The sequence below is a fragment of the Astyanax mexicanus genome, chromosome 25, assembly GCF_023375975.1.
Source record: "Astyanax mexicanus isolate ESR-SI-001 chromosome 25, AstMex3_surface, whole genome shotgun sequence".
NCBI lineage: Eukaryota > Metazoa > Chordata > Actinopteri > Characiformes > Acestrorhamphidae > Astyanax > Astyanax mexicanus.
Window position 1 is genome coordinate 2,326,548 of NC_064432.1, and position 27,969 is coordinate 2,354,516.

The 27,969-nt window shown below is 41.4% G+C and overlaps 2 protein-coding genes across 3 annotated transcripts; one reads left to right on the forward strand and one right to left on the reverse strand.

Moving 5' to 3' along the window:
* Positions 1-21: 21 nt before the first annotated feature.
* Positions 22-13,529, reverse strand: crmp1 (collapsin response mediator protein 1). 2 transcript variants are annotated; one of them, XM_049472554.1, is made up of 15 exons: positions 13,267-13,529; positions 12,016-12,078; positions 10,837-10,925; positions 9,475-9,659; positions 9,145-9,309; positions 8,907-8,968; positions 8,726-8,806; positions 7,815-7,883; positions 7,582-7,702; positions 6,981-7,137; positions 5,191-5,332; positions 4,929-5,099; positions 2,889-3,068; positions 1,999-2,164; positions 22-1,229 (listed from the first exon to the last, which is right to left on the reverse strand). In XM_049472554.1, the coding sequence occupies exons 1-15, from the start codon at positions 13,483-13,485 to the stop codon at positions 1,138-1,140; spliced, it is 1,962 nt and encodes a 653-aa protein (XP_049328511.1). In that variant the 5' UTR covers positions 13,486-13,529; the 3' UTR covers positions 22-1,137. The 2 variants fall into 2 exon arrangements, with proteins under 2 accessions (XP_049328511.1, XP_049328512.1); XM_049472555.1 differs by lacking the exon at positions 12,016-12,078.
* Positions 13,530-15,344: 1,815 nt separating this feature from the next.
* wfs1a (Wolfram syndrome 1a (wolframin)) lies at positions 15,345-27,949 on the forward strand. Its single transcript, XM_007229290.4, has 11 exons — positions 15,345-15,462; positions 17,698-17,883; positions 18,087-18,299; positions 18,989-19,068; positions 21,417-21,561; positions 21,655-21,822; positions 22,817-22,888; positions 23,057-23,202; positions 23,343-23,462; positions 24,342-25,027; positions 26,050-27,949. The coding sequence occupies exons 2-11, from the start codon at positions 17,706-17,708 to the stop codon at positions 27,233-27,235; spliced, it is 2,994 nt and encodes a 997-aa protein (XP_007229352.4). The 5' UTR covers positions 15,345-15,462; positions 17,698-17,705; the 3' UTR covers positions 27,236-27,949.
* The last annotated feature ends 20 nt before the right edge of the window (positions 27,950-27,969 follow it).

A 27,969-nucleotide genomic window follows, 5' to 3' on the forward strand; every position in this document is an offset into this window, starting at 1 on the left:
TAAAGAGAAATCAGTAACATATTGATAATCAAAATCTTCCAGTGTTTTATTTCACAGCAATGATTTAAAAGTATCAGTGTGTGTCAGTATCAGTAGCATTAGCATTAGCATAACTGTAGAAGGTGATTCAGTCATAACTGTAGAAGGTGATTCAGTCATAACTGTAGAAGGTGATTCAGTCATAACTGTAGAAGGTGATTCAGTCATAACTGTAGAAGGTGATTCAGTCATAACTGTAGTAGGTGATTATTCAGTTTACTGTAAAAATGTTAAAGCTAATGTTAGCGTTAGCATTAGTTTGTATACTTAGCTGCTGTAACGCAGTTGCAACAAATTAACAAATTACAAATTTCAAAGTCACAGTCGAGGAACACTTCGGCTTTCAAGGATTGTGGTACAGGTTAACAGGAAGTACTGAGTGTTTAACAGGAAGTGCCACGTGTTTAAACAGCAGGGGTCAGTGTTTCCATTATAACTTATTGTTATACACATCCACAGTCACACACACTGCCGGGCTTTACTGTACAACACTGTAACAACACTGGACTCACCACACGACCATGATCAAAGAATAATACCAACAGTCTAGCAGTGTAATAATATTAGAAAATAAAATAAATAAACAAATAAATAATAATAATAATAATAATAATAATAATAAACATCGCCACATATCTGTAAAACTCATGCAGTGCGTCTCCAGCTTTGGCCACAGAAACAATCAAGTGGACCTTAATTATGCTAATATTGCAGATTTTTTCAGTGCACAGAGAATTATGGTCGGGGTCTGTCTTCAATCCAAAGTGAAAAAAAAAAAACACAGACAAAAGACAATATCCTGAAGTGAGACTGCTACATGTGCAGTTGTCCACTAGAGGCAGCACCAGTTTGCAGGAACATCAGAAACAGCAGGCCGGTGGGGTTCACCAAGGCTTTAAAGATCATTTATACACACTTTATAACACTTTCTACACCCAAACACACAGTGTTCCTAGTTTCCACAGTGATGATGATGATGATGATGACCTACACAATGACACACAATGTGCAGCAGTGGACAGAATGTGTTATCATAGGAGTAAAGGAATCCACACACACACACACACACACACACACACACAGGTGTTCGATAGGGTCTCAGCCAAGGCTGGTGATGTTGGATCGGCCTCCAGGGGGTGCTACAATGCGATGTCCAGAGCGCCGGGGAACGTTATCGTCAACCTGAGCTCCTAAAATATACACATATAAATATATAACATATAACTATATATGATTTCAGCTATAAACCATCAACTTACACCTTACATAAGAGTTAATAAAACAGGTATCGTATTTTTTAGACTATAAGGTGCACCTTATAATGCAGTGCGCCAATATGTATGAATTATAACTGTCATGTTATAAGGAGCAGTAAAGCTACTTATACGTTTCAGTTTACTTCTCCAGCAGTATTAGCATTAGCCAATTACAGTGCTAAGCGCTAACTCTTTGGCCATACAAGGTGAGTATTATTGGCCTGCTGCTAACCACAGCTACCACTGCTGGAGCAGAATAACCATTAGCTACTAACCACTAGCTGTTTGACCCTCAAGAGGTGAGTATTATCGCCCTTTAGCCTGTTGCTAACCACAGCTAGCACTGCTGGAGCAACATTAGCATTACCTGCTAAGCTAAGCTAGGTCTTCGAAGTAATGCTAATGCTTATGCTTCAGTTTTATTGGAAATCTGGATATCTAAACTAACTGTAAATAAATGGATACCAAATAAGCAGTTTTCAGGAGAGAAATCTGTTTAGATTACAATCCTGCTGAATTAGAAGGTAAACATAGTGACACCCCTGTTCCTTACTAGTGTTGCATAATGCGCCTTATAATCCGGCGTGCCTTATGTACAAAAATATACCAGAAAATAGACATTTATTGAAAGAGCCCCTTATAAACCAATGCATCATATAGTGCAAAAAATACGGTAACGGAACTCTATTGAACTTTAACTTACCCGACAGGCTGAAGTTAGACTGGTGCAGGTTTCTGACTGGTGGAGGTTGTTGGGTGGTGGGGGAGGTTTTGGCTGAAGGGGCGGGGGTTATGTATTTGGGAGTTGGCGAGACATCACACACAGGGCCGTCATACACACCCCGAGACACGGCCTGCCTGCCGGCCACCTACAAAACACCAGCCAGCAACAAATTACATGTTTAGGACTGGTTCACATGTTATTTAGGAGTGGTGTAATTCTAGTTAGTGATTTATGAGTGGTTTATGAGTGATTTACCTGTAGTTAAGGAGTGAATTAGGTGTAGTTTAGGAGTGAATTAGGTGTAGTTTAGGAGTGAATTAGGTGTAGTTTAGGAGTGAATTAGGTGTAGTTTAGGAGTTGTTTACATGGAGTGATTTTGGTGTAGTCTAGAGCCCTATCTGGAAGGGAATAGTTTCTCAGGGAGGCGTCTGTGAAAAATATTTCACACTTCTACTCAGTAATAAAACTCCTGCATCCGGACTACAATTGAAAAAACAGGAGGAACCGGTCACATGACATCACGGCATTCAGTAGCTCCTCCATTTACACTCGCTGTTGTGTTTAACATGGATCTCCGTGGAATTGTGCACCCAAAGTGTAATTATGGTGCGTGGCAGTGGACAAAAAGCTATTTTGTTAAAACAGGAACTAAAATTACTGGAGGACCACAGAGTTCCGAGAAAAACAGTAGGTAATTCAGCCTGTAATTTTCTCAGATGATGTCGGAGAAAAACATGTACATGGTCGTTCTGGACAGGAATAAAATCACAGAGGACCCACCATGAAAGAGAAAATTACCCCAGAACCCCCTGAGTAACGAATCCCATCCAGATAGAAGTTTATGAGTGGTGTGGGTGTAGGAGTGTGACCTTGTTGCGGGTGTTGATGCGCTGGTAGGCGTGGTCAGGAAACGGTTTCCGTGGGATGAAGCGGCCAGTTCCCTGCTGGACATTCAGCTTTCCGTCTTCGTACACCACCCGTCCCTGACTGATCACAAACACCGGAACACCCCTACACTCCATCCCCTCAAAGATATTATACTCCAGAGCCTGAGACAGAGAGAGAGAGAGAGAGAGAGAGAGAGAGAAAGAGTATTATTAATAATGTTTATATTCATTTTTACTCAGGTATTATCATCATCAACATTCCATATCCTCCCTATTTCTCCTTCTGAACTTTTAAAATTCTAACTTATTGTAAGGGGGTCAGCCTGCACCATCAGCTGCCAGCAGAGGGCGGCAGCAGCAAGGCACTCATCCCCAGAGTTCCAGGGGTAATTAGTGCCAATCAGCTTCACCTGCAGGTTCCTGTATTTAAGGCTGTGTTTCCTGCTTGCCTTCGTCACACCCTTTTTGAGAGGTGATCGGTAAGGTTGCACAAGCAAGCAAAGAAAAGCTAAAGCTTAACTAAAGACAACTAAAAAAAGGAAGGCTTATTAGAGCCTAAAAGTTTCAGGGGCTGAATTGTTCAGTTGTATAAAAGAAAAAGAGAAGGAAACCTTTATTTCAGTTGTCTGGGTTTCTGGGAAAAGCTTTTTAGTTTGAGCCACAACACATGTGGTGTCTCCTTTGTTTGTTTGCAATTTCTCCTCTCAGCAGTTTCGCCCCCGTGGTGTGGTGGTAGAGCACTGGGCTGGTAAACCCAGCTCCAGGCAGCTACACCACAAGTGCAAAATCACTTCAACAAATCCCCTTCTATCAGTTATGTTTTATCATTTCCCTTACTACAACAATAAACATTTATTTTCAATTTAAGGCCCGTTCTCACAGGTTTTTCTCTGAGCTTGGGTCCATTCCCTGAACGTCCCGTAACACTTATGTTCAGGTTTCTGGTTATTCAATATCAAATTTACTGTTTTTTTTTTTTTTGTATTTAAAATGAAAGAAATCTATGCTATGCCATCCCAACATTCAAACCGGCAATTTAACCTTATTTAGACCGATGATTAGCATGGCTAACTTTTGAACACCAAAGTGGAGCAACATACAGTAGAACTTATACATCAGCTACCTTCCAAAAAAGCTGCACAAAGGAGCTGCATCTGTGGTTAAAGGAGCAAAATTTAAAACATTCCCCCAAACATCTATATATACATCTTCTTTTACTATTCTGTGGAGGAGAAACTCATGAAGTTATGAAGCTCTGGTGAAGCAGATGGATGTTAGCATAAGAGCTTACACATCATTGGAGCTTCATAATTGAGGGTAAGGAAAGGATAGTTTCTCTGGGTTGGAATTTTCTGTTGATGGTTTGCCCCAAAAAGGTAATAGCAGATGTATGGACATTTGCGTAGACACTTCAAATTTAGCTTCTTTAACCACAGATGCAACTCTTATTTTTTGGAAGGTGGTGGGTACAAGTAATGAGGCTTCTTAAAACACTGCTGTTCAACTGAAAAGCTTCTTGTATTTCTGGTACTGTTACCCTAACTCTATATGAGCATAATAAACGAATCATTTAGTTTTATTATCAGTTTATTTTGCTGTTATGACCATCTTCTTGTTTCTACATTCATTATCCTATTTTTCAGCTCCATTGGACATATGCCCTAGGAGTTATATGTAGTTCCTTAATTACAGAGTGTAGACTGTTCTTCTGTCTCTCTGCATACTTTATAATTATAATATAAACTCCTTTCACCCTGTTCTTCAGTGATCACCTGAGGACCACCACAGAGCAGCTATTATTGTTCGGGAGGTGGATCCTTTATTCTGAGCACTTTAGTGACACCAACATGGTGGTGGGGGTGGTATATGAGGTGTTAGTGAGTGTTGTATGAGCTAGTATAAGGGAGTGGATCAGATACAGCAGTGTTTTTAAACACTTTACTTAGATAATGTCTGCCTCCATCATCCACCACTGAACAGTGATGTTCTGATGCTGTAGATTCAGCGTAAGGTTATTCTTACAGATTGCTGGAGTTTGGCTGTGATGGTTTTAACGTGGTCCGGATCCCAAATGACGATGTCAGCGTCTGACCCTACGGCGATGCGTCCCTTACGGGGGTACAGGTTGAAGAGTTTGGCAGCGTTGGTGCTCGTCACAGCAACAAACTGGTTCTCATCCATTTTCCCAAGAGCCTGGACACACACACATACACACACATATTGAAAACACTTTGAATACGAAGAGGTTTGACTGGTATTCAAACATATACACATACACACTCACCACTGCTCTGTCCCAGACGAAGCCCATTCGCTCCTCCACTCCATTGGTTCCTTCAGGGATCAGGGTGAAGTTATCTTTCCCAATGGCCTTCTGGGCCGTGCTGTAAGCACAGTGACCACTGCCCACCACCTGCAGGTCCCCACTGTGTATGTATAAACAAACGCACACACACACACACACACACACAATGTGTTTCAGTGCTGGTTTAAGGTGGATGTGGTGTGTTACCCTGTTGTGACCACCAGGTGTCAGCAGTGGAGCCCTCTCAGCTGTGTTTGTGTGTGTGTGTTTGCGTGAGAGGAAGAAGACATCATTGCTGTGACATCACCCCCCCAAACACACATATACACATATACACACACACACACACATACACACATACACACACAATCCAGTCTCTCCATGCCTCTAAGTATATGGAGGGTGGTGGTGGTGGTGGTGGGGGGGTTCTGCAACCATGGCAACAGGATCTGAAACCCTTTTTCTATTTCTGGAAACTGGGCCAGCAAAAGGTGGGTGTGCAGCACTCGAACACACACACACACACACACACACACACACACACACACACTTTCAAATATTCTTGTAAGAAGGAAAGAGAGAGAGAGTCACTGAATAATGTGGGTGTGGTCAGCAGTCAGTATAGCAATAGTAGGTTTGAATATTCATTTTATTTAAACAGACGAATTGAAAAAGTGGGCGTGGCCTTAATTTCACTGTGACCCAATGTAGAGGAGAACTCCACCAGATTTTAGAATTGTCTGAATAATTCATCGACTCAATCAGATGTGGGGTTTGGTGTGAAATTAAGCTTCACTGTAGACTATAATTTCTTTACAGTGGTAATGAACTGAACCAAGCATCAATCGCCATCACTGCTCCAAAAATATAACCATTTATTCAATATCCAAACCCACCAAGTCTACCTACATGTGTCTTCTGAGATTTAGGGGGCTTTCACATGTGCTTTGTTTGATCCGGACATTTGGACTTTTCTGTTTGGGTCCGAACCAAAGTAGCAGGTGAGAACCGCAGTCCGGACTAAAGGACCAGAATTTGATCTGAGCAAATAAGGACATCTCTGTCTGGATCTACTGAACAACAGTCCGGACCAAAGAACCAGAATTTGGTCCAAACAAAAGAGGTGGCCTCGATCCGGATCTACTGAAACATAGTCCGTAATAAAGGACCAGAGTTTGTTCCAACCAAAAGAGGTGGCCTCAGTCTGGATCGACTCAACGGCAGTCCAGACCAAAGAACCAAACTTTGATACAACCAAAAAAGTGGTCTCGATCTGGATCTACTGAACCACAGTCTACACTACAGGACCAGTGTTTGGTTCGACCAAAAAAGAGGTGGACTTGGTCTGGATCTACTGAACCAGAGTCTCAAACAAAGGACCAGAATTTGGTCTGACCAAAAGTGGTGGTCTTTGTCTGAATCTACTGAACCACAGTCCAGAACAAAGGACCAGAGTTTGTTCCAACCATAAGAGGTGGTCTCAGCCTGGATCTACTGAACCATGGTCTGGATCGTCGAGCTAAAGCACTTTTCTAGATGGTTTAGGCTTTTGGACCAATTACAGGAAGTTAACTAAGTCTTTAAACAAATACCAGAGGAAATAAACATTGATGTTTTGTCAAAATCCGACTCCTCTTGGTGTGCAGGTGCATTATGCCTCAGTGTGGACACAAATGCTTAGACTGGGAATTCATTAATTTACTGTACTCAAAAATTTCTCTATTGGGTTTCTCAGGTGAGGTGGTCCTTGACCCCCCTCAGTGTCTTACCACGCGAGCATGGTGTGTAGGTGCTGGGGGGTGGTGGGGTCCGGGCTGAGTGGTGGGGAGATGACATAGGCTGCTGCCTTGGCCCAGTTCCTGCTCCAGTAGTGCGAACCATCTGTGGCCAGACTTGCCGTTAGAGGCTCTCCAAACACCACACAGCCTGACCAATCAGGGGAGAGAAAGAGTCAGGAGAACAACCAATCAGTTTATGGACACACAGCTTTGTAAAAAAAAAAAATAGCAAAAGTGGCAAATCCAGGTCCAGAAAGTAAAAATTCATCGCAGGATTTTTTTCCAATTCACTGATGGGAAAAGAGTGGGGGTCAACCAGCAAATTTGATAATATGCCCACTTGATCAAGAAATTTGGATTATGTATCTTAATCTATGCAAGCCCATCTATGGGTACCCTTCTACCCTTTCTGCAGAAAAAGGGCGTCGTTTTGAAGTGCCTTCTATCCCACCCCTACTGCACAGTCTCCCAAAGGTGCCCATTCCATTGGGATACACTGTATTTAATGGTACCAATTACAAGGTACATAGTTGTCAATGATGGCATGAAGTCAAAAACCCATTCCCATTCTTAATCTTGTATCGTCACACACCTTTCCTGCGGGCCTGGGCCAGAGTGTCCGCTGCAGTTTTACTCATCACACGGGTGATGTAGATGGGGCAGTTGACCTGGTTGCCGATCGTGATAGCGCGAAACACAGCCTCCGCCTCAAGCTAAAGCAGCCAATCACAACAGGGTTAGCCTCTCAGAACTGGTTGTGTAGCTGTGACATCTTTATCTCAATTGCTCAGTTAGCGAATCAGCTAATTGGACAGTGAATCCCACCTCTTCTGGATGGCTGAGGGGGTGACCCTCTGGCCCAGTGATGCCCATTGACAAGATCTTCTTCTGTTCCTGAAACACACAAACAAAGAAACATAGTTTTTACCATTTATTTAGAGTATCTGCGTACAGCTCCCAAGCGAACATAAGCCCTATCCGATTGGGGTCATTTTCTTATTTTTAATGGGGGGTCCTCTGTGATTTTATTCCCGTCCGGAACGACCATGTACACATGGTACACATGATTGGCCAATTGATTGTTGACTGTTGTCAGGGTTTTAATCAGTCAGTGGTGCACCAGAATGTTCTGCCACCAAGATAGAAACACAACAGAAATTTACCTAGACACACCTCAATAGAGTTATAAGTATGTTTAGCAACATTTTAAAAAGATTAGAGGAAGGTTTGTCTGTAACAACCTGTTACAGAAATAATGTTCCAGGAACGTTCTGAAAACGTGTGACATAATTTGCGTCACAAACATTATAAAAACATTTCTCACATAACGTTCACAGCTTGATGAATAATAAAACTATGGAAACGTTAAAAGTAGCATCCCTAAAACAATGATATCAGAGTGTTACAAACAAATGTTCTAAGAACATCCAAAACCTTGACAGATTGAACTTTCTAGGAACGTTTTTCAACAGAAAATAGTATACCAACCAAAGATTGCTAGCTGGATCTTTAGTTTCCATATTCATATTAAAGTAACATTTTTAAAAGTATTGTGATTTCTTTTCTTATTTTATCAGCAATATCATACATTTGTAATAAATATCATACAGTATTTTCGTTGTTTTTTTTGCCCAGTGCTTTTTTTGCCCATATTGTCCAGCTCTCTATTAGAGGCATGAATTTCACAAAGCAGATAACTTGATAACTTGAAATTAAAGTAAAGCCTGTTCACTGACCTGTGCTACTAGATCTCCGTTCTCCGCATGAACCAACACAACTGCGCCTAAATCTCTCAAACACGATAAAGCCTCATACAACTGAAAGACAAAGAGAGACAAAAGAAAAATAAATAGCACGGAAACAAAGTAAGAAAGTTAAACAATGTTATGGTGTAAATGAGGGGTGTGCAAAACTTACCTGACTGTTTGTCATTTGGAACAAATCTTTGTAGGCCATGTAAACCTGGAATGAGTTTATTCCTGTAAAGAAAAACATCACTCATTCAGAAACTTCCATTCAAACCAAGATATTCTACCTATAACTACCTATTTATTACAGAAACGTATCCTAGCCCTCAACTAAAACCTCAACTGGAACTCAAATTCCAACCCTGGTGAATTCAAATTCCAATTCGTGCACATTCAAACAGAAGTACCTTTCTCCTGCACCAGCACCTCCAGCTCGTCCTTCACGCCCCCGTCCCACTGCGGGATGTCCACATGCAGCGAGTAATCACAGCAGCACTTCCTGTCCGCTGCTGCCTGCCACTGCTCAAACGCATGCAGCAGACTGGCTCCGGGCTGAGGGGTCACATGATCAACTGCACAAAAAATATTATGGAAATATTCCAAAAAGAAAACATCTGCTGACCAAAATCAACCAATCAATCGGGATCATGGTTTTACACCTCTTTGCGGACGTAGAATAATGTTATGCTCGTTTGTGTACATTGGTAACAGTAATAAGATTTAGTTTTGTCACTGACTGATCATGGTGGTTCCTCCAGCCAGTGCTGCTTTGGTCCCCTGGAAAAAGTCGTCCACCGGCAGACTGCCCAGGTAGTCTTTGTGCAGGCAGGTGTTGGTGTCGATTCCTCCAGGAATCACCATGCGACCATCCGCCTCCACCACCCTCACCCCACCGGGCACAATGAGGTTTTCCCCCACCTGCCTGTAGGGGGCAGTAACCAAGGCTAATCATGCTACCTACTTTAACAAGCTTTCAAATTCATACAAATACCCTTCACCAGACCTTTCTCATAAGTTTCAGATCTGTACATCCTCTCACATTCTAAAAAACAACTAATTTATGGTGCAATATACTGTATGTTCATTGTCGTTTGTGATACACTATCGATACATGGTGTCAAATATCGATTTACAGCTCTGGAAAAACATAAGAGACCATTTAAAAATGGGCTGTTAAAGATGAGTTTCTTTGATTTTACGAAGATGGATGATCACAAGCCATCAAACTAAGCTGAACTGCTTGAATTTTTGCACCAGGTGTAAAGCAGCATTAAGTTATCCAAAAGCAGTGTGTAAGACTGGTGGAGGAAGAGAACATGATGCCAAGATGCATGAAAACTGTGATTTAAAACCAGGGTTATTCCACCAAATATTGATTTCTGAACTCTTAAAACTTTATGAATATGAACTTGTTTTTTTCTTTGCATTATTTGAGGTCTGAAAGCTCTGCATCTTTTTTTGTTATTTCAAACATTTCTCATTTTCTGCAAATACAGTAAATGCTCTGAATGACAATATTTATATTTGGAATTTGGGAGAAATGTTGTCTGTAGTTTATAGAATAAAACAACAATGTTCATTTTACTCAAACATAAACCTATAAATAGCAAAATCAGAAAAACTGATTCAGAAATATTTTTTTCCAGAGCTGTAGATATATAGATTTATATAACATAGTCACTCTAAACTCCAAATGAATATCAACACCAATATCAATAATTATTCTCTTTAGTAACACTAAGAGATGCCATGAAGTATCATAGAGAATTGTCTTGCGATACGCATTAGGATAATATCGTATAATAAGATGCCGTGTGATTTCCACCCCTAATATGTAACAACCTCAATAACCATTATAATGACAGGCCTAATCAAGGCTGACAGGATGGCTATAATGGCTAATCTGGCAAAAACAATAAAAGAGCACACTTATAAAACTACTCATTCTAACTCCTAACTCCTACTCTGTTAGTCTAAGTTAGCAGATAACAGACACCCTACCAATATCTAGAAGCCCATTGATATAGTTTACAGTATGAATTATTGATATAATAAAATCAATGAGAAAGACTGAAAAGTACCAAGACACTTCATCTTACCTGATGACTCCATCCTCCACATAAACATCAGCATAAAACGACTGATCATCATTAACCACTCGCCCCCCTTTAATCAGCAACTGCTCACCCTGAGAGAGAGAGAGAGAGAGAATTCATAGAAACTTTACTCTCTAATAAATATATAATCAATACTGATATAGATATCAGATATCAATACTGACCCCCACCAACTGATTATGTGGTATCATCCTTTCCCCAGGGGGTGGGATCTTGCACAGCCCCCAAAGCAGATTGTTCCACCTCTACATAGTTTTTCTTTGTGTGTAGTCGAATTGATGCAAAAGAACCCAAGTCTTCTCTGAATCGTTTAAGTTTTCATTGGCAAACATCAGACAGGTCTGTACATGACTCTCATGACTGTGCTCCCAGCTTCCTTGAGATCATTAACAAGCTCCTCCATCCTTCCTCAGAATAATCCTTCCCTATAAGTTGCCTATAAGATCTTGCATGGAGCTCCAGAGTGAGGGGTATTGACTCTTCCATTTTCGAATTATCGAATTTCTCACCAAGCATGTCTTGCATGTGGCATTGTAGCCCATTCCAGCCTCGTGCAGGTCTACAGTCCTGTCCTGGAGGTTTTTTGAGTCGTGCCCATGGTGGTTGAGAAGATACCCGTACAGTGTTGTAGCATTGCACTACATGGCATGGCAATGCACACTTTTAAACTGATGGGAATGCTACAGGAGTGCTGTGTTTCCATAGCAACCGCATACAGACCCACTCTGTGGTTTTGTGAGGGTATACATATATAGATTTAAGTGTTGGTGCTGGTGGTAATGGTATTCAGGTGTACTAGATGTAAGATGTAAGGAGAGATGGTGTAGGTATTGTTGGCATAGATGTAGGTGTTGGTGTTCAGGTGTAGGTCTTGATGTTCGGATGTAGTAAGTGGAGAATGTGTAAGTACAGAATGTGTGTAGGTGTAGAATGTGTAAGAGTAGATGGTGTAGGTATTGCAGGTGTAGACATAGGTGTTGGTGTTTAGGTGGAGGTGTGTTTTTTCAGAGTGTATAAGTGTTCTGGCTTTACCTCCTTCACTCCAGTGCAGTGAGGAAGCAGCTAAGCTAACATGTTAAGCTTTAATCCACCCTGTGTGTGTGTGTGTTTGTGTATAAATGTGTGCATGCATATATGTATGTGTGTGTGTGTGTGTCTTACCATGTGGTGTAGAAGGTTTTGGCTGTTCTGGATTCCTGTGTCTGACATCCCGCCGCCACCGTGCTAAACACCGATATGAGGAACAGTGAGCAAGACGGGGCAGATTACACACACACACACACACACACACACACACTTGTAGATGCTGTCTGTGCGCGCCATCTGCTGGCAACTGTGTGTGTGTGTGTGTGTATATATGTGTGTAATCCCCCCTCCCCCCTGTGTGCGCACTAAAACACAGGAATCTGGATTTATAATCTGCTGATCCTCTGATGTTGTTTTGTCTATGTGTGTGTGTGTGTGTGTGTGTGTGTGTGTGGGGTGATGGCTTTGGGGGGATTGAGGATGGAAGTGAAGGATTGTAGCGAGGTCGAGGGGGTGGGGCAGAAGACCCTCATCACTCTCTTTAACTCTTTACTGTAAACTAGCCTTAGCGTTAGTCCTAGCATTAGCATTAGCATTACAGACTCACTGTAGTGAGGGTAAGCGGAATTACCAGCATGTGTGGCATCAACTTCTTTCTCAAACCTATATATATATATAATATTAATATACTAGTTATAACAGTGTAATAATATAAATTATCAGCATACCAGTAATAAGCTCATTCAGAGATCAATTTACATTTATCACAGTGCAGTATTTCAATGTCTGCTGTTTTTTTATTCAAATTAAACAAAAAAAATGTCAGAAAAGTGTTATTTATTTATTTATTTATTTATTTTTATTTACTGTCTGTGTCAGCAGGAGGGTCATCATAAATATTAACATCACTATCATCGTTAATATCATCTCAAACTGGTGCATTACATCAACACATCAACACATATAAACATAAATAAATACTTGTGCATATAGTACTACATCATCGATATACAGTATATACATGTATAGATATATAGGTAGATGGACACGCAGTTTATTAGGTTATTTTTAATGTGTACGATCTGAAGAGATGACAGAATGTATAATCATATAAACATAATAATAATCCTATATGCAGTTATTTTTATGTAACATGCTTCTTCCAGAAAGTCTATAAATAAATGATTAGAAATATTAAAGTGGGTCACCGGCAGAGCGTCTGCATGTTGTGCATGAATCTCAATTCTCCACTACTCTGTTCTAATACAGTTACTGGTATATTTAATAGTGATGATAAGGAATTGAATTGAATGATGATGATAATGATGAAGATAATGAAGATGATGAAGATGAAGATGATGATAGCAGTCACTGTCTATAGCCCACCTGCAGGTTGATGCTGTCCTGCTCCTCTAAGCTCTGCTCGAATTGGGTGCTGCCGGCTTTGCTGGCTTTGCTGGCTGAGCTGGCGCAGCTGCTCTGCAGGTCAGTGATGGGGCATTCCTGTGCCCTCTCCCGGGTGGCTTGGTGCTGGAAGCGAGTGACGGGATTGGCCAGATAGACTGGCAGCTCGTGCTCCCGGTTCCAGATCCTGCAGCCCGACATCCCTGCTGCTCCCTCTGTACCCTCACTGTGCCGCACTAAGCTCTCCGGGACAGTCTAACTGTGGGCGGAGTGTGAATGTGGTAGGTGTGGCTGTCAAGGGTCTGCCCCCTTTTTTAGGCTCCATCCATTAATGTGTTTTTCTGTGGAAGCCATGCTAATGAGAGGCAGTAGCTCCACCTACAGTGAGGATGTCTTATTATTAAAAAGCAATGACCATAGAACAATGAGTTCATCACTGATCATCACTGACGTCTTACTAACTTACTAAAGCCTGCTAGACTAGCTAAACAAGATGTATCCAGATATGTTATGAATAAAGAAACACGCAAATATGACCCAGCATTTACTCAGGGATAGAGTCCCACCCTTCAAGAAAAAGAGCCAATCAGATAGCTGTTTACACTGCAATTGGAGGAGGGTCAGCGTTCAAATCATAATCATCATCATCATCATCTCAAACTGGTGCATTACATCAACACTTATTAGAAATTACAGCTCCAAGACATTTCATAGTTTTAGTGAGGCTAAGATTGATGACAAGGTTGTTTTCTCTCACTCAAACTTACTAAAGCCTGCTAGACTAGCTAAACAAGATGTATCCAGATACGTTATAAGGAATAAAGAAGCCAGCCACTGACGAAAATATGACCCAGCATTCATTCACGGATAGAGTCCCACCCTTCAAGAAAAAGAGCCAATCAGATAGCTGTTTACACTACAAGTGGAGGAGGGTCAGCGTACAAGTGGTGAAAGCTCTCCTCAGTGTGGAGATAAGTGCAGCAGCCATACTAAGTATATATATATATATATATATATATATATATATATATATATATATTTTTTTTTTTATTATTGAGCCAAAGGCTTCCAACAATTCATGAGGGTTTTATCAGATTGTATCAGTGAATAAAGATATGTGTAATAATTAGGCCTTCGGTTTAGAGTATTTTGGCATTTCTCTATTCCAACAGGAGAATAAAACACAATAAAACTTTGATTAAAGAAAAAAAATTAAAATTAAGAAACAAGCTTAAAGGTCTCATTCCATTGTTTCTTCATACATATTTAAAAATGTCTAGTTGTGGTCTCTAGTAGGAATAAATGCCACGTGAGCCGTTTTTGTGAAAAAAAAGGGATCCTGGTTTAGTTCACTAGATTAGTGGTCTTTGAAGAAGGACAGGATTTCAGCTCTTGACCAGAATTCTGTCGAGTTGTGCTACCTCGTCACACCATGCTTCCGTAGTGTGTATTTATAGTCGCTGTAAGATGCGGAATCCACCGGAGATCCGATTTAAACCTATAGTTACTTACACAAGATAGCTAACGTTAACTAGCTCTGTAAACAGAGCTGTAAGCTCTTTAGCTAATGAGAAACAGAGTCGGCTCTGCTGCAGCCCGGCTTCAGCTCTGTCTGTGGGCAGTCCCGAGCCGAGGTGAGCGAGGCCATCAGTACTATTTCACGAGTTGAGGTAGACACGTTGCTTTTCCTGATCCAGTCGTTTTTCTGAATATTTTATTTTCTATGCAGGTTTAAGAACAGTTTTATATGCAGCATGCATCTACAACTCAGAGAGACTTATAGTATTTCACAGAAAAGTACAAGAAAAGGTGGATTTTAGTGGAATGAGACCTTTAAAGAATTTGCATTGCTGATAATCCATAACATTTAAAAAAACTGAAAAATTGGTTATTAAGATTTGAATGAATGTTTGAAAAATATTATTTGATCACCAGGGTTTTCCTGCCCATTTTACCTGAAACCCGTTCACTGTTCATTTTGTTAATGTTTTTTTTAACCAATCACAGTGGGGGGGGGGGGGGCTTGTCTGTACAGGGCTGAAGAAGACCTCCAGTGTGTCAGAGAGGAGCTGTGTGAGTGGGGCAGTGGGGGGCTGGCCGGGGTCTCGGGAGCAGAGTTTATTTTAGGATTCTAAACTGAGCTGAAATTACTGACCGACTGTTCGTCCACCAGCGAGCGTGAGTCCGCATGTTACTCTGTTAGGTCTGTGTTTGTGTACATATATATATATATATGTATGTATATATATGTATATGTGTGTGTGTGTGTGTTTGCATGTATGTAAACACTTTAAAACTGTATGAACACTCTAAACAGACACACACCCCACTGTCAGTCACACACACTGCAAAGTATCTTGTGTCATCTGGCACAGAGCGTGTGTGTGTGTTTGTGGGGGTAGATAGGTGTGTGTGTGTGCAGTGTATACGAAGTATATAAATGTTTATAAAAAGGATATAATCAAAGAAATAGGTCCCACTTTATAATGTCTTAACTGTGTAATTACACGTTAACAGACACGTAGATAGACACATATAGACACAAGATAATAATTAGTGAATTATGCATTGGTACATTTTTTATTACAGGTTAGTACAGGTTATGTAGCTACACAGTGTGTATCAGTGCCAGTTAAACATAAAAATGTTATTATTGTTTTTTTTGTCCATAAACAACTTAAAAAAGTGTGTAATTACACTTTTGATGTACATCTGTAATAAACCTGTACCAATGCAAACTTCGCCAGTAGTTACAGTAGTTATTATGTGGATTGTTAATGTGTAACCAAGCAGTTATTACAGACACTTGTTATAAAATGGGACCAAGACATATACATCGACATAAATATATAAACCAGAAAAACTGTTTATTTTTTAAAAATCAAGAAAAGTAAATTGTGTCTATTGTCTCCACATCTTTCATGCTTTCCACACTTCACTCTCCTCACACTTTTCACATTTTCACTCTCCACACTCTCTTCACACTCTTTAGTCTCCACACTTTCCTCACATCCACATCTTCCATAACTTCCATTCTTCGCTCTTTTAAGACAGTCCTCAAACTTCTCACACTCCACACTACACACTAAGAAAAATAAGTACAGATTTGTACTCAAAAGAGTATAAAGCTTGCCGCTTTCACTTTCAGTGAAAGTCTTTTTTTGTACCCATTGTTTTTTGTGCCAGTAAAGATTAGAAAGATTACAAACATCATCATCAATTGAATATGTGTCAAGAACTTGATGATCCAAAGTTGTCTGGCTTTTAAATGTAAAATGTGCAATTTAAATATATATTGTTTATTAGTATGTACCTTTTGGCTGCAGGTTAAATGGTACAAATTTGTACTTATTGCTGTTAGGAAAGACTTTGTCCTTCAGAGGGAACAAATCTGACCCTGTAAAGACCAATATTGCACCTTTGAGGCTACAATTATGAAGAGTGTACCTTTGAGTACAAAAAAGTACTCATATCGTTACTCCTTTTTTATAGTGTCTCCTCACACTATTCACACTCCACACTCTCCTCTCTCCCTAATCTCCTCACACTCTTCACAATTTCCTCACACTCTCCTCATTCTCCACATCTTCCATCCCTTCCCCATTCTTACACTCTACACTTTCTTCACTCTCCACACTCACTTCACACCTTCCTTACACTCTCTTCATTCTCATCATTCTTCACATCTTCCATCCCTTCCACACTACTTAATATTTCAAGTCTCTCCTCACACGCCACACTCTACTCAGTCTCCACAATCTTCTCACACTACACACTCTCCGCTCTTTCCACACGCTTCAATCTTTTAAGACTTTCCTTTCACTCCTTTCTACACACTTTTTTTTTACACTTTCCACATGTTTTAGTCTTCTAAGACTCTCCTTCCATTTCTTTCCACACACACTCTACTTTTTCCACATCTTCCACTCTTTCCACATGCTTCAATCTTTTAGGACTTTCCATCCACTCCTTTCCACACACTCTCCACTCTTTCCACACTTCCCACACTTTCCTTTCTTTCTGTTCCACAAGACCAAGGAGTGAGGATCCAAACGCAGGTTTATTTACGGAGAGTAACACCAAAAAAACAAAACGTGCAAGGGAGATCCAAAAAAAACAGAGTCCAAGAACGTGAGCAAAAAGTCAGATAACGGAATAGCGAACAAGTAGATAACAGCGCTTCGAATTGCAAAGAGAACCAGACAAGACGTCGCATAGAAAGCTCAGAGAGGTGTGTATATATCCAGATATTGATTACTAACATGCAACAGGTAAGTAAGGCACTAGTACTGTGGTGAGTGCGACCTCATGAGGCGAGGAGGAGCAACACCAGGGTCATAGGTGACACTTTCCACACTTTCCTCTCTCTCCACTCTCCACTGAGACTGGTTGTTTGTGTTTTTGTCTCTGCAGAGGGCGGGATGGACACTAATGTACCTCTTCTCTCACCCCCTGTGACCTCAAAAGAGAATGACCCCATAAGCTCCCCTTTACCAAAACCTCTACCACACCTGAAAGGTCCCCTTCCCAAACCTTCCCAATCCCTGCAGAACTCCACTCCCACTTCTTCCACATCGCCTTCTATCAAGATGGATCCAGGTTAGTTTTAATTACATATTTTTTTACATATTCTCTGTTGTTTGTAACTGATATGTTCAATTATGTTACACTTGCTGTCCAGAATTTACATAAAGCACATATTAAAAGAAAGGATTAAAGTATTAAGAGATGAAGAAAAATGACTGTGGATTAAAAACTACAGCTCCCCTGCTAACCAACTATACTCACTTTTACTCCTGCAGCATCTGCACTCAACCCCCCGACCCCATCCTCTGAACCCCAATCCCCTCCAGCTCCCACCTCTAACCCCTCCCCCTCCCATCAACCCACCAGTCTGACGCCCCCTACAGGCCACTCGTCCCGAGCAGGAGGCAAGCGAAGTTTCGCGGCGGTGGCGAAGCAGATGGTGCTGGAGGGTCGGATGAAGAAAGAACAGACCAGTATGCAGGAGGAAGGTCAGCATCTATCTATCTACCTTATCTATCTATCTATCTATCTATCTATCTATCTATCTATCTATCTATCTGTCGGTCTATCTATCTATCTATCTATCTATCTATCTATCTATCTATCTATCTATCTATCTATCTATCTATCTATCTATCTATCTATCTACCTATGCATCAGTTTCTTTTTAAAGTATGTTTCTTTTAAAATACTTTCAAGTAACTTTCTCAAAACGTCCAAAAAACACATATTTCACATAATAATAATTCATGAAATATCAGCAGATTTTAACGTTTAAATGTCTCCAATGTTCACATTATAATTTTTTTTACAGTTTTTTTATTTAAATAAAACAATATAAAAAAATAATTATTTTAGTTCCATGTTTGATCTTCTATTATTCCATAATTGCTGATGTTTTAGGTTTTTGCCTGGTATTGTTTCAATATCGTTATTGAGATATTTAGACAGGTGCACAATGTGAATTTTACGAAAATGAAACTCTCATATAAAAAAGAAACCGATAATGTCTTATTTTCTCTTGTGTGTTTATTATAATTGGTCTTCCAATAAGAAAAAAAATGTTTTATCAGATTACTCAATTAATCAAAGACATATTAAGTAGAATACATATATCATTTAACTGTCATTATTTTATATTTCTGTGTGTGTGTGTGTGTGTGTGTGTGTGTGATAGAGGATGAGACTGAGGAAGATTTGACATTTGAGGAATTACTGGAAAAAGCTAAAGGAGGAGATCCTAAAGCACAGAGCAATGTGAGTACACACACACACACACACACACATCAACATGTTTACAGAATCCGAGATTAAACATCTTTATGAACATGATTTATGGATGAGAACTAATGTATTAGTTCATAGTGGATTTGATTAGCCAATCACGGAGCGACATTGGCAGAGACGGCACAGTCAGGTGGGGGTTCAGGTTCTTCTTCAATAAATACAGTGACTTAAATGTGCTCAACCAAACGGTTCATCAGAACCATGTAATATATATGAAGTCTGAGTCTGAGGTCAACAGCATGCATGCTTCCGCACCCCGTTTACAGGCTGTGAGATCACAGGGAGGGTTATTTCTAGACTTCATTCCAGAGTCCTGCCAATGGTTATTCCTAAATACATTGGGCTGGGTTGGGATTGTGAGGCTTTAGTGGGGGGTCCCTGGCTTTCATGGAGGTTCCTGTAAATCCCAAAGCAATGGATAAAGAGTAGAGATGCACTAAAATGAAATTATAGGGCAAAAGCTAAAAAACTGAACATGTTTTTTTTTTTATCTTTTTGACACTAAATAAAGTAAATAGCCCAAATATATATTTATCTTGCTTTTTAAAGGCAATTACAAAATTACAGTTTTAAAACAGATTTACTCTAAACTCTTTAACACTAAACTTTTTTTTGATTTTCCAGTAGACATAGCAACAAAGCCCGATGCATTTATCACAGCGTTGATACTCTAATCACAAAATTACTTCAGCAGTGCTATTCTAAGCATGAAATGTATGAAATTCATGAAATGACTACAGTGGTACTATTCATGAATGCCAGTCATGAATGTACCTCAGCAGTGCTTCCCAAATCACATGTGAGGAAAATGCAGCCAATCATTAGATAAACAAACAAATGCTAAGGCTAAGTGAGCTCAGTTAATGTATGTAAAGAGATAGTAAACTGATACTGAGAGTGAAAAGTTTAAAGATGTAAAAAAAAACAACTAACAAATAGTCAAAAATAACAAAAGTAACATGAGGTAGAAGAGCTAAGTAAAAGAGTGAAGGACAACAGGGGGTATTTATACTAAAGAGTCTAGGTGTGAGCAATAATTCAAAGCATGGCGAGCCAGAACACCGATGCATCATCTGATCTGGCATGTTCGGAGGGTTGAGCACAGGTGCATGCTGGGTTATGGAGTCTTTCTCAGAAGAACTCAGAGTCCAAAGAAAGCAGACAGACTGTGACGGGACTGAAACATTTTGTGCCAAATAATATTTATATATTAAATATTAAATATTAAATATTAAATAATATTTGCTCCCATACACATGGTGCCCCATGGTGTTTCTGTGCATCTTCCATCCCAGACCTCCAGCACACTTTTACATGACTTCAACCCACGGACTCACGATTGTGGTGCTGTGTTTAAAACTGTTTGTGTGTAAGTGTGTGTGTGTGTGTGTGTGTGTGTGTGTATGTTTTGAGTGAGTGTGTGTCTATTTTCAGCTCTGTGGAACATGAGATGTCTGCATGCACACAAACACACACAAACACACACACACACACAAATATAAGCATGTGTTCTGCAAGTAGATATACAGTACCTCTCTCACGCACACCCATACACACACACACACACAAACACACACGCATTCACTGACTTTTTCTCTCACACACACAGAGCTGTGAGTAACGTAAGGTGGAAGTAATTCTTTCTAAGCTGAGTGTGAAAGTGTGAACCCAGGTGTGTGCCTTCAGGAACGTATCTGGATCACCAACTATAAATACCCTCTGCTGTGATGAACTGATCAAGCATAACATTATGACCACCTCCTTGTTTCTCTGGACACTACATAATCCTCATTTCACCCTGTTCTTTAATGGTTAGGACCCTAAAGGACCACCGCAGAACAGATGTTATTAGGGCAGTTGGTCATTCTCAGAATTGCAGTGGCATTAAAATAGTGTTAGTGGATCAGACACAGCAGTGCTGCTGGTGTTTTTAAACACTTCATTGTCACTGCTGAACTGAGATTAGTTCACCAACCTTAAATATCCTGTCGAGAGCGTCCTGTGTTCAGCATCCAGTGGACACAGTGTTTAAAAACTCCAGCAGCACTGCTACAGTGTCACTGCAGTGCTGAGAATGACCCACCACCCAAATCATAAAGGTTATTCTATATTGGTTGTGACTATTGAAGAGCAGTGTGAAATATGGGATAATAAAGTATGTAGAGAAACAGATACAGGACTAGAGTCTGTAATTATAGAACTACAAATTGCTCCTATATGGTAAATAAAGCTGATAAAATGGAAAATGGATGTAGATACTAAGAGCATCAGACAAACACTAAAAATGTAAATGTGTGTGTGTGTGTGTGTGTGTGTAGGTAGGTAAACGCTACCTGAAGCTGGCGCTGGAGTCAGATACTGATGCTAACAACCAGCAAGCTGTGGAGTGGCTGCTGCGGGCAGCGAAACAGGGCCGCAAAGATGCAGCCCGACTACTGCAACGCTGCTGGATGCAGAAAAAAGGTATACATGCATCTGTAGCCAAGTACAAGATGATCTGTGATGTCCTGTGATGTCATCAACCAAAGCTGACTGGTGACCTAACTGACCCTGCAGGTATAACAGCAGAGAACGAGGAGGAAGTGCGCAAGCTATCGACTGAGAGTAAGTTTGAGCAGGCGGTTCGGCGAGCGGCGATGATGATGTACTGGAAACTGAACCCAGACAGGAAGGTGAAAGTGACCACTTCTGAAATGCTGCAGAACGTCAGTCAGGTCAACACAGGTTAAGGACCAGTTTCTTGAACACACACACACATATTTATCCCTAAACAAGAAAATACCAAATTGAAAACAAAACATATTATCTGATTAAAGCTGCCATTTGTTCTTTTACTGGAATACACATTCAAAATGGCCACGGTTGTGATATGTCTAAATCGAATCTGTGCCCAGACCTCAGCATCAGTTTTCATCACATTTCAGACAAAAATAGCAATTGTTTAGGGAAGTGGTGGTAGTGGTTCATTTGACACAGCAAAAAAGCCATTAGGCAAATGTATCCCAGGGGAAAGGCTTCAGTGTCTCAAGCAATAAGACCTCAGGCAACATTGTCTAAAGGAATAAGGTCTCAGGTAAAAAGGCATTAAGTAGAAAACATTGTCTAAGGCAAGAATATAACTTCCAACAAGGTCTCAGGCAAGAAGGCACAGTGAAACAGGGTCTCAGACATGACAGCATCAAGGTCCCAGGCAAAGAAAGCACTAAGAAATTTAATCAGGGTCTCAAGCTGAAATAAAACGGGTTTTTAGCCAACAGGGCATCAGGCAAGAAACCAATAAGCAAAAGGGTCTCAGGCAAAGGCCAAAGGGTCTCGTGCAAGAAGGCATCAGGTAAGAAGGTATCAGGCAACAGGGTTTCAGGCAGGAAGGCAATCGGCAATAGGGTCTTGGTCAAAAAACCACAGGGCCACAATTAATACAAAAAAGCAACAGGATCTTGGCTACCACAGCATAAAACAAATGAGTCTCAGGCAAGAACATAAGACTTTTCATTGCATAATCTGAATGAACATGTCATTTTGTCTGGTGTATAAAAACTGCTGCCGAGTCTTATGTCTTATGAATATGCCATGATACAGAAAGTTTATTGTACTGCTTCATAATTCAGGGGTTAATTTGTCTCTTATTATTATATAGATGTCTCTTTCTCTCAGTGATATGTAATACTGTATGTGTTTGGTGGATTCTGCTGTGTCAGTGTTTAATGTGGACATACAGGTGCCGTTTGTCCTGGAATGCCTACTGTCCAAACACAGAGGAAAGTCCTGGAGAACATGGTGGCTGCTGATTGTGAGTAAATTGATCTATTCCGGCATGCATTTAAAGATTTAAAGGCCTACAGTACTGTTTAAGTCACTTGTGACTTTTTTTATCTGTGTTTGTGACTATTTTCTTTCTGAAGCGTCTAAAATGACTGTGTGTGTGTGTGTGTTTGTGTGTCTCTGCTCACTTCTCCAGCCTCCCAGTATGTAGATGTGGAGAACTTTGTGGAAATGACTAAAAACTACGCTCAGGGCATCTCCCCAATGAGCAATGGTTCAGTCCAAAACAGGGGGGACAGCAGTCTGGACAAATGGCCCTCAGCATCAGCACCACTGGACCAGGCAGGATCACAACATAACAGCTTCATCATTTAGCTTCAAAAACAGCTTCAGAAACTGTAGCTTAGTGTCTTAGTGTGATACAAGCTAAATAACAGATATTTTGTATTATGTTTGTTTGTTTGTGTGTGTTGGAACCGAAGGGGGTGTCACCTGTAGTGCAGAAGCGCACACGGAAAAGAAGTTGGGGAACTGGGATGATGCTTGACACCAAACGCAGTGGTGCCATGAAGAGAGCCATGGACATTAAAGCTCACTTCCTGGTAAAACATGTTTATTATGTATGTGTAGGCCTGGACAATATTTCGATATCGGTATTTATCGCGATAAGAAATGTTTCAATAACGGTGATATCATTTTTGAGGCATATCGATATGTATAATTTACAGAATCTATCACAGACGGGCGTTTTTTAGCAGCGTCAGTTCACTGCAGAGCTGAACACAATCAGCCTCCGTAGCCGGGCTACGTCAGTGCGTAATGACGTAATCATACAGGCACGTAGCCAGATAGGCTAGGCTAGGCTAGGCTTGGGTCGGCTCAGCATCGCATCTAAAAAGTCCCGCGATGAAGCTCGGCCGCACTCCGTTCCGCACCTAAAATACCCCGCGATGAAGCTCGGTTTCAGCGCAGGACTTTTATGTATGTGAAAGCTTTTTGTATTCCTTATCCTGGTTGAAGCACTTTTGTTTTGATCTGTTAAACATGTTTACAAAAGAATAAGAAGCTCTGCCTCTGTTGTAATGTAAAGTTATTTATATTGGTAATATGTATATAGGTTATAGGTTTGTGTTTAACAGAGGTGTCATGTTTTTATTTTGCTACATGCAAAATAATGCAAAAGTGAGCATTGTTTTTTTTGACCATTTTTTATTTCTAAATGATTATATAGTTTTTTGTGAGAGGAGGCTTTAAATTTCAGACAGTAATCTACAGATTTCCATTGCTGGGATTCTTAGCAGTTTTTCTGAGGCCTTCAAAGTATTTATATCGATATTAAAATTATATCGTATCGACCGAAATTAAGGAATATATCGTGATATAAATTTTGGCCATATCATCCAGCACTATGTGTGTGTGTGTGTGTGTGTGTAAAATTAGAAGTTGGGTCGTCTGTAAAATATTTGTATTCTTGACGTTAGGGTCTGCAGTACCCTCTGCACCTCATCCTGGAGATGAAAGAGCACTTGGTGGACTGGGCGTCCCGTGCTGGAGTCCAGTGGCTGAGCACCATCATCCCTACCCAGCATGTTAACGCTCTGATCTTCTTCTTCATCATCTCAAACCTGAGTGTCGACCTGTTCGCCTTCACCATCCCGCTGCTCGTCTTCTACCTGGCCTTCATCTCCATGGTGATCTGCACCCTCAGGGTGTTCCGCAGCAGTAAAGGCTGGGAGAATTTCAGTGCGCTGACCGCTCTGCTGACCCGCTTCGAACCCGGGCTGGATGTGGAGCAGGCCGAGACGCACTTCGGCTGGAATAATCTGGAACAGTACGTTTACTTCCTGGTGTCCGTGTGCTTTGTGATCTTCAGCTTCCCCGTGGCTGATAAGCGCTGGATTCCCTGCTCCGAGCTTTCCACCGTGGCCGTGTTCTTCACGGCTTTGAGCTACGTGTCCCTCAGCCCGTCCGCGGCAGCGTACGCTCGCAGGGCACTGATCATCGAGGTGGCGTCCTCTCTCTGTGCGCTCACCACTCGACTGCCTCAGCAAATGGCCCTGAGGGTTCTGGGACAAACCTTCACTGTGGTGCCGCTGGGAGAGAGTGTGGAGCTAACGCTCAGTCTGCCGTGCCTCCTCTACATCTATCTGTTTTACCTATTCTTCAGGTCAGCACACACACACATGCGCACACACACACACATACACATTTTAAACATGTATTCCTGTCATGAACATCTTTGCGTTTTCTTGTTCCAACACATCCGATTAAACTAAACAGCTCATGAACAGTTTAGACCCTACGGTAGCTTCTGCATTTCTTTTTAAATGGGTGCAGATGTTAAATAATGACTGAAGACCGTTTCACTTTTTTTTAATTCTATTGGTGGTCTCCAGAAATAGGGAAACACTTAGCACTACCCGGATGTTTTGTGTGTTCACACCTGGGTAGAGGGTGTCCTGATTCTTGTTAGGTTTGGGTTGTAAGGAGAAGTGTTAGGGCTACATGAGTCTTCAAACAAAGTTTTTTTCACATTTACACTCTAAACTGGCAAGATGGCGCCACATGCCACCAAAAAACGTACAATAATTATAATAATCACCATATTACCATAGTTTGATGTGTAGTTCCAATTTTTATGGTCATTTTCTTCATAACAAGCATAAAAATATCGCCAAAAGTTCATCTTCCATCCTAAATGCTGCAACAGATGACAGAAGATGCAGCATTTAAGGTGGAACAGAAAAATAAAATTGAATAAAAGCTCATTTCAGCTCCCCATCCCCACACAATGCCCTTGAGTTAACTAAGTAACCGGCAGCTAGGTTGCTGAACTTTAGCGCTCCACTGCTATATCTGTATCTGTTACTTGAAGGGTTGTCCCAATTCTTAGGTGGAGAATTTCACCATTTCTACTTGTAACTCTGTTCCAAGGGAAAGGTTTACGTTAAAAAGAGTAGGGGCACAAAAGAGAAATGGGATTGGTAGTAGTCACAGTTGTACAACACAAATTAATGGCTTGTTTCTTAACAAAGTGTTTATTTGCATTGCTAAACATGAGAATTAGTAATGAGTTCTATTTAAACACTGGGTTTTTTTCTGGGTTTTTTTTACAGTTTATTACAGTGAATTGTGTAGATATTAATTTCTTTTCTGTGTGTGTGTGTGTGTGTGTGTGTGTTTCCACAGCATGGCACGCATGCGTGGCTTCAGGGGCACCTACTGCTTCCTAGTGCCATACCTGGTTTGCTTCATGTGGTGGGAGTTCTCTGTGGTTCTGCTTCAGAACTCTACGCCAATCGGCCTCATCCGCACCTGCGTTGCCTATTTCCTGCTCCTGTTTGCCCTGCCTGTTTTGGCCCTGGGACTGGCCGCCATGCTGCTGATCCAAATTGCCAAGTGGTTCCTCGAGCTAGAGCTCACCAAGATGTTGGTTACGCTGGCGGTTTGTGCCGTTCCTGTCACTCTGAGACTCTGGACCCGATTCAGTCTGTCAATCCTGAAGGTCATGCGCTCCATCACCCACCGTGGCCCTGTGAAGCTCATCCTGCTCTGCCTCACCACCGTAGTGTTGATGTGTGGCACCTACGTCTACAACACTGAGGGACTGAAGGTGTATAACTCCACCCTTACCTGGCAGGAGTATGGGTCGCTCTGCGGGCCACCTGCATGGAGCAGACAGGGCATGGCTCAGACCCAGCTCTTCTGTAGCCACCTGGAAGGCCATCGGGTCACCTGGACCGGAAAGTTTCGTCACATCCGGGTGGCCGAGACAGAAAACGGAGCTCAGTCTCTCATCAACCTCCTGCCGGTTTTCATGGGCGACTGGTTGAGGTGCCTCTACGGCGAGGCATATCCCACTTGTTCGCCACAGAATGCTAGTGCACCTGTGCAGAATGCTAACACCTATCTTGAGGACCCAGAAAATGTGAACATCTCTCTTCTTCTCCAGAAGCAGGAGGAGGAGCAGCTCTGTCGCATCAAATCTGTGGCCAAGCACCAGTGTCACGTCAAACGCTTCGATAGCTATCGCTTCGAGGTGACTGTCGGTCGGCCGGTGGATGGAGTCAACGAGAAGGACGACCCAGCCGGTGACATCGTCCTCTCCGCAAGTCACGAGTTCCAGCAGGTCCTGCTGAATCTGGACCCGGGCAGCATGGTGGAGTTCAGCACTAAGATCGAAGGGAAGCTAGGGACTAAGCTGCCCGTTTTTGAACTGAAGGCAATCCACTGCCTGGCATGTAAATCCTCACTGCTGCCTGAGGGACGGCAGGTAAAGATTGAGCGCAACTGGAGGAAGAGCACTCAGTCAGCCGTGAAGTTCGCCTTCGACTTCTTCTTCTCGCCTTTACTCTCCGCCAAGATCAGCGTGTGACAGAGAGCAAGAGGAGAGCAGGACTGTTTTTGAGCGTCGTCCTCCCGACCTAAAGTGACTCCAGTATAGAGGAAGTCTTTGTGGAGAAAACTCCATACTATGGCTTGGAGACTGAAGTGATGAAAAAGTTCATCACTTCTGAGGTTAAATTCTGGAGTAACGCTCAGGATTACTTTAGAATCCGTGGCCAGGAGGGTCCTCATTTTATGCGCTTTCAGAGGAGTGTTTCCGCTACATACAGTACATTTTGCAGTGGCCCTTCGTAATCACAAAACTTGATAAAGGGCTTTAATTTGATTTTTAGAATTTACAGTTGAAAAGACATCCACTTTTCACTATGCAATGTAAAACCCATTGCACACTAGTGCCGGCACTGTGTGTTGAAGCACAGACTCCAGGCGTTGTTAGATCAATTTACATAGAGAATACCTCTATGCTAAACAAACATATGCTAAAGTTAGCGTTGTACAGCTTGTATCTTTCAACTGGAAAATACCCAGTTTGTGAGGAGGTAGTGAACTGAGTAAACTCATTTTTTTCATTTCAACTGTGCAAGTAGAATGTAAAGATGTGCTTAAACTTGTTGGGTGTAGGCTCCCTGCCAGCTCTCTCCCTCACTACCTGCTCTATACTGTATACAGCAGTGCTGGCAGGGGCCAGGGGATGGGCGTGGGGTGGGCACTGTGAATGAATGCCCTGTATTGCCACTTAAAAAATACTGTGAAAAAATTGTG